General features: G+C 46.1%; 1 protein-coding gene across 1 annotated transcript in view; it reads right to left on the bottom strand.

Annotated features, from left to right (window-relative positions):
* Positions 1-12570, bottom strand: part of LOC124594269 (toll-like receptor 2 type-2) — a 108922-nt gene that overhangs the window by 15249 nt on the left and 81103 nt on the right. Inside the window, exon 6 of the mRNA XM_047132633.1 lies at positions 321-510. Within this exon, the coding sequence (XP_046988589.1) occupies positions 321-510 (190 nt within the window). The remainder of the gene's footprint in view (positions 1-320; positions 511-12570) is intronic.

Raw genomic sequence — 12570 nt, 5'->3', positions numbered from 1 at the left:
CAAAGAGAATGGTGTCATACATATCTGCTATGTTTAAAAACAAGGAAACAAGAAACACCCGAGCAATTATAGGGTGATTAATGTTATAGCATCTGTCAGCAGACTTTTTAGTACTATACTTTAAGTTTCCGGGAGTTTTTCCTGGATTATCAAGCGAATTCCGGAACTGCAAATCCCCTCTCTGTCAAATATTCTCAACTGGGAACCCTCCCGCCCTACCCCCAACCTACTGGGATGTGTGACCCAGAAGGACAACTTTCGGGAGTAGGGAAATAAAGATGTTCAAAAAAAGAAAATCATTGTTACTGCAGGTAACTCACCCTGCTGGAGAGGAAGCTCTTTGAGAGGACAACGATCGTGTGCCGGCTGTGATCCATGGACCTGGAGATATTCTGCACGATGACGGTGCCCAACTGGAAGTCGCGCTCGTGAAGGCAGACGCGGTAGCGCTGTGGTCCGTTCTCCAGCAATGGCACCAGCGTGCCCACCACCCAGGGGCGGTCGTTGCTGCTGTAACCAATCAGACGGAATCTGGGTGGAGGACCCATCTGAACTTGCCTATAACTGTTCATACAGGTCGTATCATTTACGGGTGGGAGAACGGTATTACCTAAAGGATTCCAAGCCGAAAGGTATTGTTAAGCGCTTGGGTTTTTTTTGGAAAACTAAAGGAACTGGACGCAAAGATAGATCAAGTAAAGCTCTATTTAAACACGTTGTAATTGTACTGATCTGAGAGCGAGGCTACGACTTTCAGGAGTGTAGAATGGAGAGCTAGCTGCAAGAGGCAGGCAGCGTGGAAGACGCAAATTTCCGCCTTCCACCCTTGGGAAAATATACACTGATGAGACAAACGTTGTGATCACTACCCACCTCGAGGTTGTATGCTGCCTGGTGGGGCTGAGGACACGTGACGCGGAAAAAGAATTATTTGAACGGAGCAGAGACGAATGTGGACTCATTCTTGCGGCAACAAATGGTGCAAATGCGGAAATCCACCGACTTCAGCGACTTTGACAAAAGTGTCCCAGTGCCTGGAAGCGAGAATCCCGTAAACGGTGGAACTGTTCGGCTGTTCGCTTTCTACTGTCGTGGGCATCTACGGGAAGTGGTTGATAAATGCTGAAATCACAAGTAGGCGACAAGAAGTTGGACGTCCGTACCTCATCACAGAACTTAGGGATCGAAGGCTTGCCCGCTGCCTAAAGCAATATAGGCGGCCATCTGTGGCAGATATGACGACAGAATGCAGTGGTGGCGCAGGCACAAGTGTTTTGGAGAATACCGTTCAACACACAGTGTTGAACATACAGTTCCGCAGCAGAGGACCCCTACGTGTTCCCATGTTTACCCAACAACATTCTCAGTTATGAATCTTCCTGGCAGATTGAAACTCTGTGCCGGACCGAGACTCTAAATCGGGCCTTTGCGTTTCGCGGACAAGTGCTCTACCAACTGAGCTACCCAAGCATTACTCACGACCCGTCCTCACAGCTTTACTTCCGCCAATACCTCGTCCCCTAGCTTCGAAACTTCAAAGAAGCTCTCCTGCGAATCTTGCAGAACTAGCACTCCTGTAAGAAAGGACTGTCAGTTATGATTGCAGTGGGCATGGGATAATAGTGACTGGACCGCGGATCAATAGAATCGTGTCACCCGGTAGGATGAATCCCGTTTATTGTTAAACCAGATCGATGGTCGTGTCCAGATATGCCGTTACCCAGGCGAACGGCTTGCTCTAAACATGCAGCGCGCCATGGACGCAGGCCGGTGGGAGGAATATTATGTTCCGGAGCATTCACCTGGGCTTCCATGGGACCTGCAATAGTAATCGGAGGCACCATGCCAGCTGTGAACTACGAGAACATTATTAGGGACCACCCGTAATCCCTTGTGCTTGATGTCTTCCTCAACAGCATCTTCCAGCAGGATAACTGTCCGTGTCACAAGGGCAGAATAGTGTTGCAGTGGTTTGAGGGGCATGATAGTGAACTCACGTTGATATGCTGACCATCAAATTCGGCTTGTCTTAACTGGATGAAATGCAACTGGGTCGCTGCCACGCGCCAGCTCTGCGCGCACAAACCAACCGCTCGTAAATTACTGGAGGTGTGTGAACTATGCCACAAACCTCTGGAAACCTATCAAGTACTTGTAGAATCCATGGCAAGCGGAATGACTATTGAACTGGGCTCCAAAAGTGGGCCAACACGATTTTAAGTAGGTGGTCATAATGTTTTGGCTCATCAGTGTATAGAGCGTTGAATTGTGAATTATGGACACAACAAACGGCAAGATCCGAGTTCTGAGGTAGGGTGGACCTTTGAAGGGACTATTAGGCAGGCAACAATCCAGTGTTAAGTTCTGGAGGGGGTCACAGCTCGTTACTGCCCTCCCCTCTCCCCTCCACTAATGGAACTTGCAGTCACTTCCAAAATTAATATGCCACAGGTACCTAGGATTTGCATAATAATAGCAATAAATAAATAAATAGAAATTTTCTGACATCAACGCTTAGTACATTGCTTGAGCATAAGTATCAAAAAATTTGAATTCAGAGAAACTCATCATTTAAAAAGTACTCGTCCGAAAATTACAAGTAGGGAAGTATTTTTTAAATACAGCTGATTTAAGAACAATAATAGGGACGAACTCTCATTACCTTGACGTCATGATTTACATGACGTACACTGATCAGTCAGAACATTATGAACACCTGACTATTAGCCGGTATGTCCACCTTTGGCACTGATAACAGCGGCGGCGCATTGTGGTATGGAAGTAGTGAGACCTTGGTAGATCGCTCGAGGGAGTTGGCACCACATCGGCAAGCACAGGTCACCTAATTCCCGTAAATTCCGAAGACGGGAGCGATCATCTCCGACGCCATGTTCAGTCACATCCCAGATGTGTTCCACTGGGCTCAGATCTGGCATGATGGGGGAGCCAGCACATGAACTGGAACTCGCCACTGTGTTCCTCGAACCATTCCATCACACTCCTGGACTTGTGACGAGCCATATTACCTTGCTGAAAAATTCCATTGCCGTTGGGGAACATGATCGTCACAAAGAGGTATCGGTGGACTTCAACCAGTATACGATACTCCTTGGCCGTTATGGTTCCTTGCACGAGCTCCCCTGGACCCATGGACGCCCATGTAAATGTTCCCCAGAGCATAATGGAGCAGCCACCAGCTTGTCTCCGTTCAGCAATACGGGTGTCAAGGAGCTATACCCCTGGAAGACTACGGATTCGCGCGCTCCCATCGGCATGATCAAGAAAGTATCGGAATTCATCAGACCATGCAACGCTTCGCCACTGCGCCAATGTCCAGTGCCGATGGTCACGTGCCCATTTCAGTAGTGCCGATGCCGTGGTATTAACATTGGCACATGCATACGTCGTCGGCTGCGGAGGCCCATCGTCAGGAGTGTTTGGTGTACCGTATGTTCAGACACACTTCTTCTCTGCCCAGCTATAAAATCTGATGTTAGTTCCGTCACAATTCGCCGCCTATCCTGTTTTACCAGTCTGACCAGCCTACGACGTCCGACATGTGGAATGAGGGGTGGTCGCCCAACCCCACGACATCTGGACGTGGTTTTACCTTGCCTTCGGCACCTGTTGAAGGCACACAGCACAGCATTCCTCGAACACCCGACAAATCATGCCGTTTCCGAAATGCTCTTGCCGAGCCTCCGGGCTATCACAATCTGTCCTCGGTCAAATTCAGATAGATCGCACGCTTCCCCCATTCTACACAAGAACAGCACGCTCGCTGATTCTACATGCACCGAGCTTGTGTCTGAGTAGCAGTCATTCCTCGCCAAGTGACACTGCTGTCGCCTGGACGGGTTTATATCGATAGTAGGTCGGTGGTCTTAATATTCTGGCTGATCAGTATAAAATCGATGAGTGTACTCACCAATGTGAATATTTCAATTAGCACCACGATTATAAATAGAGGCCTGCACAATATGTCTATAGGAGTGTGTATCTGGAGCTGGAGAGGATGTTGCTTTGCGATTTTTTTTTCAATGGTTGCAGCACGGCTTCAATGCTTGGCGGCCACGTTATCAGAAAACGTTACCGCGGCTGATACAAGAAACCTTAGAGAGATCATACAGACGGCAGTCAGTAAGACATACTTTCGCAAGAAGTTACAAGCGAATTTTGCTAACAGAGCGAGAACCACTGCCCCGGGACAAGTTACCACATGTCTAATTTCGACGAGAGCCGCCAGGGCTGCAGCAATGCTGCCACAGCAGATTTACGTAAGGAGACTGTAGTCTCGGCGTTCTGGATTACCTTACATCCAGGTCAGATAGGCTCTAAAATGCATACATTGAGAGTCATGTTTAATAGAAGACATGTGTTTCAGAGTAGCAAAGATGAACAGGTACGCACTTTAGATCCATCTTTACCCGGAAATTTTTTCTCGTTTTGGCCTATACTACCGCCTCCCAAAATATGGAAAGCAAAGAGATTAGAATAAAAGAGGTGGCCGACAATTTACGCTATAGCTTTGGACCCAGTCGTTTCTGGAGCAGTGTCCCATACCTCACATTGATACTTTTACTCCACCATCCCCGACAGTTTGTAACATCATCACGGAATTACCCAGTATTTCCGTCAGTACTACGAAAATGAAAAGAATATATATACAAGATAGTAATATGCCCGATATATTGATGGAAATATCAGGATCGTTTTCCTGGGATTTATTTATTGTTCTGAGACAGTGAGAACATCGCCAGACAAACTGTGATAGGATTGCTTAAACCGATTTCGATGAGTGATTTATATGCGACATTTCGATGGCTCTCAGTGCCAAAACAGACGAATCGTAACGATAGATTCATTTATCCTTTACAAAATACGATTATGAAACCGGGTGACTGTTTTCATCGGTAAGATGTAAACAAGAAACAATAACATGCCTGTTATACTGATGGAAATATCAGGGACGTTTTCCGGGGTTTTATTTATTGCTCTGAAACAGTCAGATTACAACTACATGGGCTTCCGCGACCGGTGTCATGATGTTTAACATTTTTCTAGGTTTTGTACAAAATACTTTAATTATAAACTGTAAGACCAACGTCTCTACCGTATTACAACAGCCTTCCTTAGTGGGTTTCGTGGAGAAAGGGTGCCTCTATTTGTTGCAGACGATCGGCATCAATACGTCATATTTGTGAAACTTTATTGACCCTGCCAACGTCCTTGCCGCAGTGGTAACACCGGTTCACGTCAGATCACCGAAGTTAAACGCTGTCGCGCTGGGCTAGCACTTGGATGGGTGACCATCCGGTCTGCCGAGAGCTGTTGGCAAGCGGGGTGCACTCAGCCCTTGTGAGGCAAACTGAGGAGCTACTTGATTGAAAAGTAGCGGCTCCGGTCTCAGAAACTGACATACGGTCGGAAGAGCGGTGTGCTGACCACATGCCCCTCCGCATCCGCATCCAGTGACGCCTATGAGCTGAGGATGACACGGCGGCCGGTCAGTACCGTTGGGCCTTCGTGGCCTGTTTCGGAGGAGGAGTTATTGACCCTAATATATAGCAGGCTACTCATGAAAAATTGGTTCAAATGGCTCTGAGCACTATGGGACTTAACATCTGAGGTCATCAGTCCCCTAGACTTAGAACTACGCAGGCTAGGCGCAAATTGAGACGCGTATAGCGCGTGTGGCGCGACGCAGCGCAGCACGTGTTTTCGTAACATCACAGGTTCAAGTGCGACCGCGCAAATTGCGACGCGACGCGACTGGGACGCGACACGCGCCTGCGCCAGGTCGCGCGGCGTTGTGGTTGGGGCACAGTTTCTCGCGCCGCGCGTCGCGCGTGCCTCGCTAGCATCGTGGGAAATTTGAGGAGGGGAGCGGAAAAGTAGCCCCGCCATATGCTCACACCGGAACGGCGCATATGAGCAGTGGTAGTATTTCCCATACGATAAATTTTGCTTTACTGTGTACTAAATTTTATTGCCTTTGGGTAGTGTTTCGTTTTTCGCCATTTAAACGCTCCAGCTTTCTTCGTTAGTACATTATACTTTTCTGTTATTTATATCTGTATAGTTTTGTTTTGTTTTTCTTCTGTCAAGAAAAATGCATACTTCAGTAACTGATGAGCCATTGGCTGTTGGAATTGTATCATATGGCTTCGCGATGTTTTCAGATCGCAAGGAGGGCCAGAGGGTAGTGAATAAGGAAGCAAGGAATATTATAAAATCACGTGATTAAGAACCAAGGCAGGAAAGTAAAACAAGGTTATCTTCTCGCTGCCTAGTATGCTGGCGTATCTGTACGATCTGTTACAAAACTTTAGAAAGGGATAATCTCCACAGGTATGATCCCTTTTCTGCTCCTGGTAAAAAGTGTCCAAGATCTGAAGCATAGAAGTCTCACTGTGATTACTTAGATATGCCTGCAATAATGTAATACGACACACTGTACTGCATGCATGTGAACATCACATTTCCACTGCAAGCTAGAAACAGTTGAAAAGCAGTCACAATTAACAATGTTTTAATTGGTTCGCCGTGATGAGAAAAAGCATTTCAATTGTTGCATGCACATTATCAGCATAAATAAACTAATTATACAACAGGCTACACAAATGAAGAAAATGGTCGGTATTATTACGAAAGTAGGAATATCCTAAAAGAGTGCTATGATTAGAGATATTTAATTTGTTGAAATGTACTGCTGACAAAGGCAGATCTACTTTCATGACAATGTTTTTCGAACTGCAACTCACAAGGCACACATGGCTAGCTTGTGCATTGCTGTCGCGCGCATTATCCTCCGCTGCTGACAATACACTGACCATTGTGTTGTGCAACAGATCAATTGTTTATTTTTCTCAATAACAACTATTTTATTCGCGATCACACATTGTCAGTTTGGCAAGCCGTAGGTGAGTAACCAGTATCTGTCATTTGCCTATCATTCCGCCTGAAGCAACGCTCGTCATTATTTTAATACTGCTCAGATCAAGAGAAGGAATAAAGTTCTTTGGTAACTTTCCATTCCAGTCGCTCAGCGATAAAAATACGATGGGTTACGGGGATTCCACAAAAATTCCAACAGAACTGGCAATCTATTTTTGTGTGATTTGTTAACCTTGTCTCATTCGAAGATGCATCACCGTTTGTGAGTAACGGCCACATTGCTCTTGGTGACTAGTTTAATTGTACTTACTTTGTCACAGTGTAATTCGCCAAACTCATCTCACAACAGCTCTTGAGACAGAATTCCGAAACGGAGTGCCTCATCAAACAAGTAACTGGCAATCACAGAGCTCAATAGCTTACGAAAAACCTCGTAGTATCGGTTTGCAGTAACATAAAAGAAGAAATTTCATGTTTATTTTCATACTAGGAAGCTGTTGTTCCGCTAGCTGTCGATAACTCTTAAAAAATTACAGTCACTGGAGTGAAATATATAAAAAGGGAAGTATAAGTAATGATATATCGCCATAGATAAGAAAGTTCTGTGTGTTTAAGAATTGGCAAAACACTTTCCTCCTTGTGTGCTATCATTCGCCGAACTTTCGTTTCGATGTTTCGAGCGGTTTAGCAGATATGAGAGATGTTGTATTTCATTCTCGCGGGCGTGAGATAGGAAGTGAGCGCGCTACATGGGATTCATTTTCTCGAGATCGGAGACAGAGACCTCCTTCCAAGTCTAAACAAAAATTCAGCATGTTAGCTAAATTTCATACGCAGCAACCTATTGTGTAATAGGCACCAAACGGAAAATCATAGCGACCCCTAATTTTCGTTGCAAACTTTTTGAGTTTTGCGTAGTGTCTTATTAAAATGTGTACATCACAGTAAGAACGGTCATTAGCGAGATGACGACCACAAAGCTGACATATAACGCTAGAAGTAAGGCAAAAATCATATGTTTTCAGTGAATAGTTTCTGTAAAATCGTTTGAGAAAGATAACAGGTTGCGCGCGCTTCGGTTCTGTCAGCGCAGAGCGTCGCCAGTCGGCGCGTGCGAAGTATGGTGTACGCGTCGCAATATGCGCTGCACCCGCGCGATTCGTGCGGCACGTGGGTGTCGCGCTGTAGCGTCGTGTCACGTCACACGTGCTATACGCGTCTCAATTTGCGCCTAGCCTTAAACCTAACTAACCTACGGACATCACACACATCTATGCCCTAGGCAGAATTCGAACCTGCGACCGTAGCAGCAGCGCAGCTCCGGATTGAAGCGCCTAGAACCGCTAGGCCACAACAGTCGGCTTATTCATTAAGAAAGGGAGAGAGTAGGAAAGTAGCTATCAGTGGGGTAGCCGGCTTTTCAGTGATTGGGGTCGGTCTTCATATCAGCGCTTGGTTTCTGGTGTGCGGGGAAATGCACTGACAGACCCTCTAAAGATGTTTGTCTAGGCTGTCGTATCCGTGTACGGTGTGGCCTTTGTCCCGCGACCGCTCGCGGCTCGCTGGACAGGGATAGCTGGCAATCAAGACGCCGGAAGTTTTTAGCCGTCCTCTCTACTGATCTCAGACTGCTTCATAATTTCTATCGCCTCTCGAATTTTGCGTCGGCTCGTGCACAAGTCTTTCGCTAGCACACAGGCTTCCTGGAGCAAGAGAGGCTGTCCACAGTGGAGGCGGTGTTCCCCTATCGCCGATTTATTATGCTGTGCTAATCGCACATAGCATTCATGTTCTGCTTCTCGTGTGCTATGATCTCCTTTGTGTGGGCAGTTCCGCACTTACAACGTAGTTAACATACCCCTGCAGTATTTACTTTCCGCCGGCTGGTTTGACCGAGCGGTTCTAGGCGCTGCAGTCTGGAACCGCGCGACCGCTACGGTCGCAGGTTCTAATCCTGCCTCGGGCATGGATGTGTGTGATGTCCTTAAGTTGGTTAGGTATAAGTAGTTCTAAGTTCTAGGGGACTGATGACCTCAGATGTTAAGTCCCATAGTGCTCAGAGCCATTTGAACCATCTACTTTCCTTTCGCAGCATTGGTTGAACCTGTCATGTTGTGGCTCCTGTGGCTGCTGCGGGAAATCGGTTTGAAACCTCGTCGGCGAAGGACATTGCCTAACCGTTGATGGACGCATTTAGTAAGTGCACTAGCGGAAGCTTCTCTTCCTTGCCTTCTTCTCATGTTTTATTTCGGTTGGCCTCGGTCGCGTTTCTTATAACACTGTTGTCATAAGCGTTGGCACCCTCAATTCTTCTTTGATGTTGGTGGTGTCACTCACACAGTAGGCACGGACAGTCGGACTGTGCAGAAATGAATACTTTTGAGGTGGGTCATGGTAGCTGTCTGAGTTTACGTACCGATTTGTGCGGGTTGGCTTCGGGTGCATTTTGTGTCCCAGTGTGCAGTCCGCAGTTCTATGCACCTCCACATCCAGAAATGGTAACACACCATTGTTTTCTGGCAAAAGAGTCGTGGAAGCGCCAACGGAAAATTCGAGAGGCGATAAAAATTATTAAGGAGCCTCATAATATCCATAGAGAGGATGACTCCAAACTTCCAGCGTCCTGGCTGCCGGCTCTCCCTATCCAACAGGCCGCGAGCGGTCGGTGGGCAGAAGCCACACCAGACATGGACGCGACAGGGTAAACAAACAGCTTTAAGGTAAGACCGCACTGAGCAGAAAACCGCCGTTCTATTTAGTGCACAGCATCTGGAATGCAACGGGCGTGACAATACATTGCGAATTTAGTATGTGAGTCGTTCTAAAAGTGACATGGATGTGGTAATAATTTCTTTTTTATGTGAGGCAGAAGGCTATAATCTTATTTATACGAACATTGGTGGTGACCTCTGAAAGAATAGTGATGCGGGGATCTTTTCTCGGTGAGATTTAGCCAAAGAAATACCAGGTCCAAAAGAATTATCAGGTACGAGACTTCGGCTGCCTCACATGTTTGTCGGAGAAGCTTTTCTATTAAAAATTTTCTGATGATATCTTATCTTGGTACGAAGTTAGATGACGCCCCAGACGTAACAGAGCAGAAAACGCTTTTGGAATACTGTGTCATAAAATTAATGATTTACTATCGCAAAATCTGTCTCAGTCTGGAACTACAGAGAATGTTATCCAAATGCGGGATGATTCACAGATTATTTCAGTTCCACGCAAGATAGTTTGGTCTGGCACAACGATATGATAAACAAGGGATATCGTCGAACAGACAATAAGCAGTGCAAAAATGTAATAATAGGCACGTGATACTAAATAATAGAGCACTAATCGTTCTTTTCTCAAAATAAAATAAAATTCGATTTGCAGGTACTCGTACGTTATGTTTACTCCCATTTCCTTGGCAATGTGTTTCCAAATGTTTCTTTTTTTGGTACTATTCTTATAACGCTCCTTTTAAAGGCCATATCACTCTGGATATTCGCTTGTACATACAATTAGCTTTTCCTCGTCTAACGCCGTTTTGGTAAACAGACTTCCGTTTGGCAAGCCAAAAGATATTCGATCTGAGTGACGTGCAGTGTTGCGACACTTGCTACTCCGCACTAGCAACAACGGAAGCACGCGACGCCGCACGGCGCGTCACTGTTGGCCAGTTGGTCAACTTTGCTTCGCAGTGCTGCGTGGGGCAGTTCCGCTGCTGCCTAGTGCATTCTGTTTCATACGATTATTTAGAAACAATATCTAATGGCGTTGTGCCGCGCCGCTCTGCTGAAGTGTAGTTTTGCTCAGTGCGGTCTCACGTTTAGAGGGACTGTCAAGTGTATTTCCGCGCACACCAGGAAGACATGCCAACCAGAAACCAAGCGCTGGCTTGCAGACTGTCGGGAATCACTTCAAAGCCGGCTGCCCCACGAATAGCTACTTTCCTATCCCCTCCCTTTGGTCATGATCAGTTTGGAGCCGAGTGGAAGGCTTAAACCAGAGGCTCAGACGATTCTGCGGAGATCTGGGGTGCAAATTTCTCGACCTCCGCTATCGGGTGGAGAAATGTAGGGTCCCCCTGAATAGGTCAGGCGTGCACTACACGCCGGAAGCGGCTACAAGGGTAGCGGAGTACGTGTGGAGTGCACATGGGGGTTTTTTAGGTTAGAGAATCCCCTCCCTAGGCCCGACAAGACGCCTCCTGAGACGCAGCAAGGTAGGAGTAGGCAAAATGCAACAGGGAATAACAATATTAATGTGCTAATAGTAAACTGCAGGAGCGTCTACAGAAAGGTCCCAGAACTGCTCTCATTTATAAACGGTCACAACGCTCATATAGTACTAGGGACAGAAAGTTGGCTGAAACCAGACGTAAATAGTAATGAAATCCTAAACTCAGATTGGAATGTATACCGCAGAGACAGGCTGGACAGTGAAGGGGGAGGCGTGTTTATAGCGATAAGAAGTGCAATAGTATCGAAGGAAATTGACGGAGATCCGAAATGTGAAATGATTTGGGTGAAGGTCACGGTTAAAGCAGGCTCAAACATGGTAATTGGATGTCTCTATAGGCCCCCTGGCTCAGCAGTTGTTGTGGCTGAGCACCTGAAGGATAATTTGGAAAATATTTCGAGTAGATTTCCCCACCATGTTATAGTTCTGGGTGGAGATTTTAATTTGCCGGATATAGACTGGGAGACTCAGACGTTCATAACGGGTGGCAGGGACAAAGAATCCAGTGAAATTTTTTTAAGTGCTTTATCTGAAAACTACCTTGAGCAGTTAAACAGAGAACCGACTCGTGGCGATAACATATTAGACCTTCTGGTGACAAACAGACCCGAACTATTTGAAAAAGTTAACGCAGAACAGGGAATCAGCGATCATAAAGCGGTTACGGCATCGATGATTTCAGCCGTAAATAGGAATATTAAAAAGGATAGGAAGATTTTTCTGTTTAGAAAGAGTGACAAAAAGCAGATTTCAGAGTACCTGTTGGCTCAACACAAAAGTTGTGTCTCAAGTACAGATAGTGTTGAGGATCAGTGGACAAAGTTCAAAACCGTCGTACATAATGCGTTAGATGAGTATGTGCCAAGCAAGATCGTAAGAGATGGAAAAGAGCCACCGTGGTACAACAACCGAGTTAGAAAACTGCTGCGGAAGCAAAGGGAACTTCACAGCAAACATAAACATAGCCAAAGCCTTGCAGACAAACAAAAATTACGCGAAGCGAAATGTAGTGTGAGGAGGGCTATGCGAGAGGCGTTCAATGAATTGGAAAGTAAAGTTTTATGTACTGACTTGGCAGAAAATCCTAAGAAATTTTGGTCTTATGTCAAAGCGGTAGGTGGATCAAAACAAAATGTCCAGACACTCTGTGACCAAAATGGTGCTGAAACAGAGGATGACAGACTAAAGGCCGAAATACTAAATGTCTTTTTCCAAAGTTGTTTCACAGAGGAAGATTGCACTGTAGTTCCTTCTCTAGATTGTCGCACAGATGACAAAATGGTAGATATCGAAATACACGACAGAGGGATAGAGAAACAATTAAAATCGCTCAAAAGAGGAAAGGCCTTTGGACCTGATGGGATACCAGTTCAATTTTACACAGAGTACGCGAAGGAACTTGCCCCCCTTCTTGCAGCGGTGTACCGTAGGTCTCTAGAAGAGCGT

This window comes from Schistocerca americana, chromosome 2 (assembly GCF_021461395.2).
Source record: "Schistocerca americana isolate TAMUIC-IGC-003095 chromosome 2, iqSchAmer2.1, whole genome shotgun sequence".
NCBI classification, from domain to species: Eukaryota; Metazoa; Arthropoda; class Insecta; order Orthoptera; family Acrididae; genus Schistocerca; species Schistocerca americana.
Note: the sequence above shows the minus strand (reverse complement) of the source record. Positions and strands in the feature narration are given on the sequence as shown.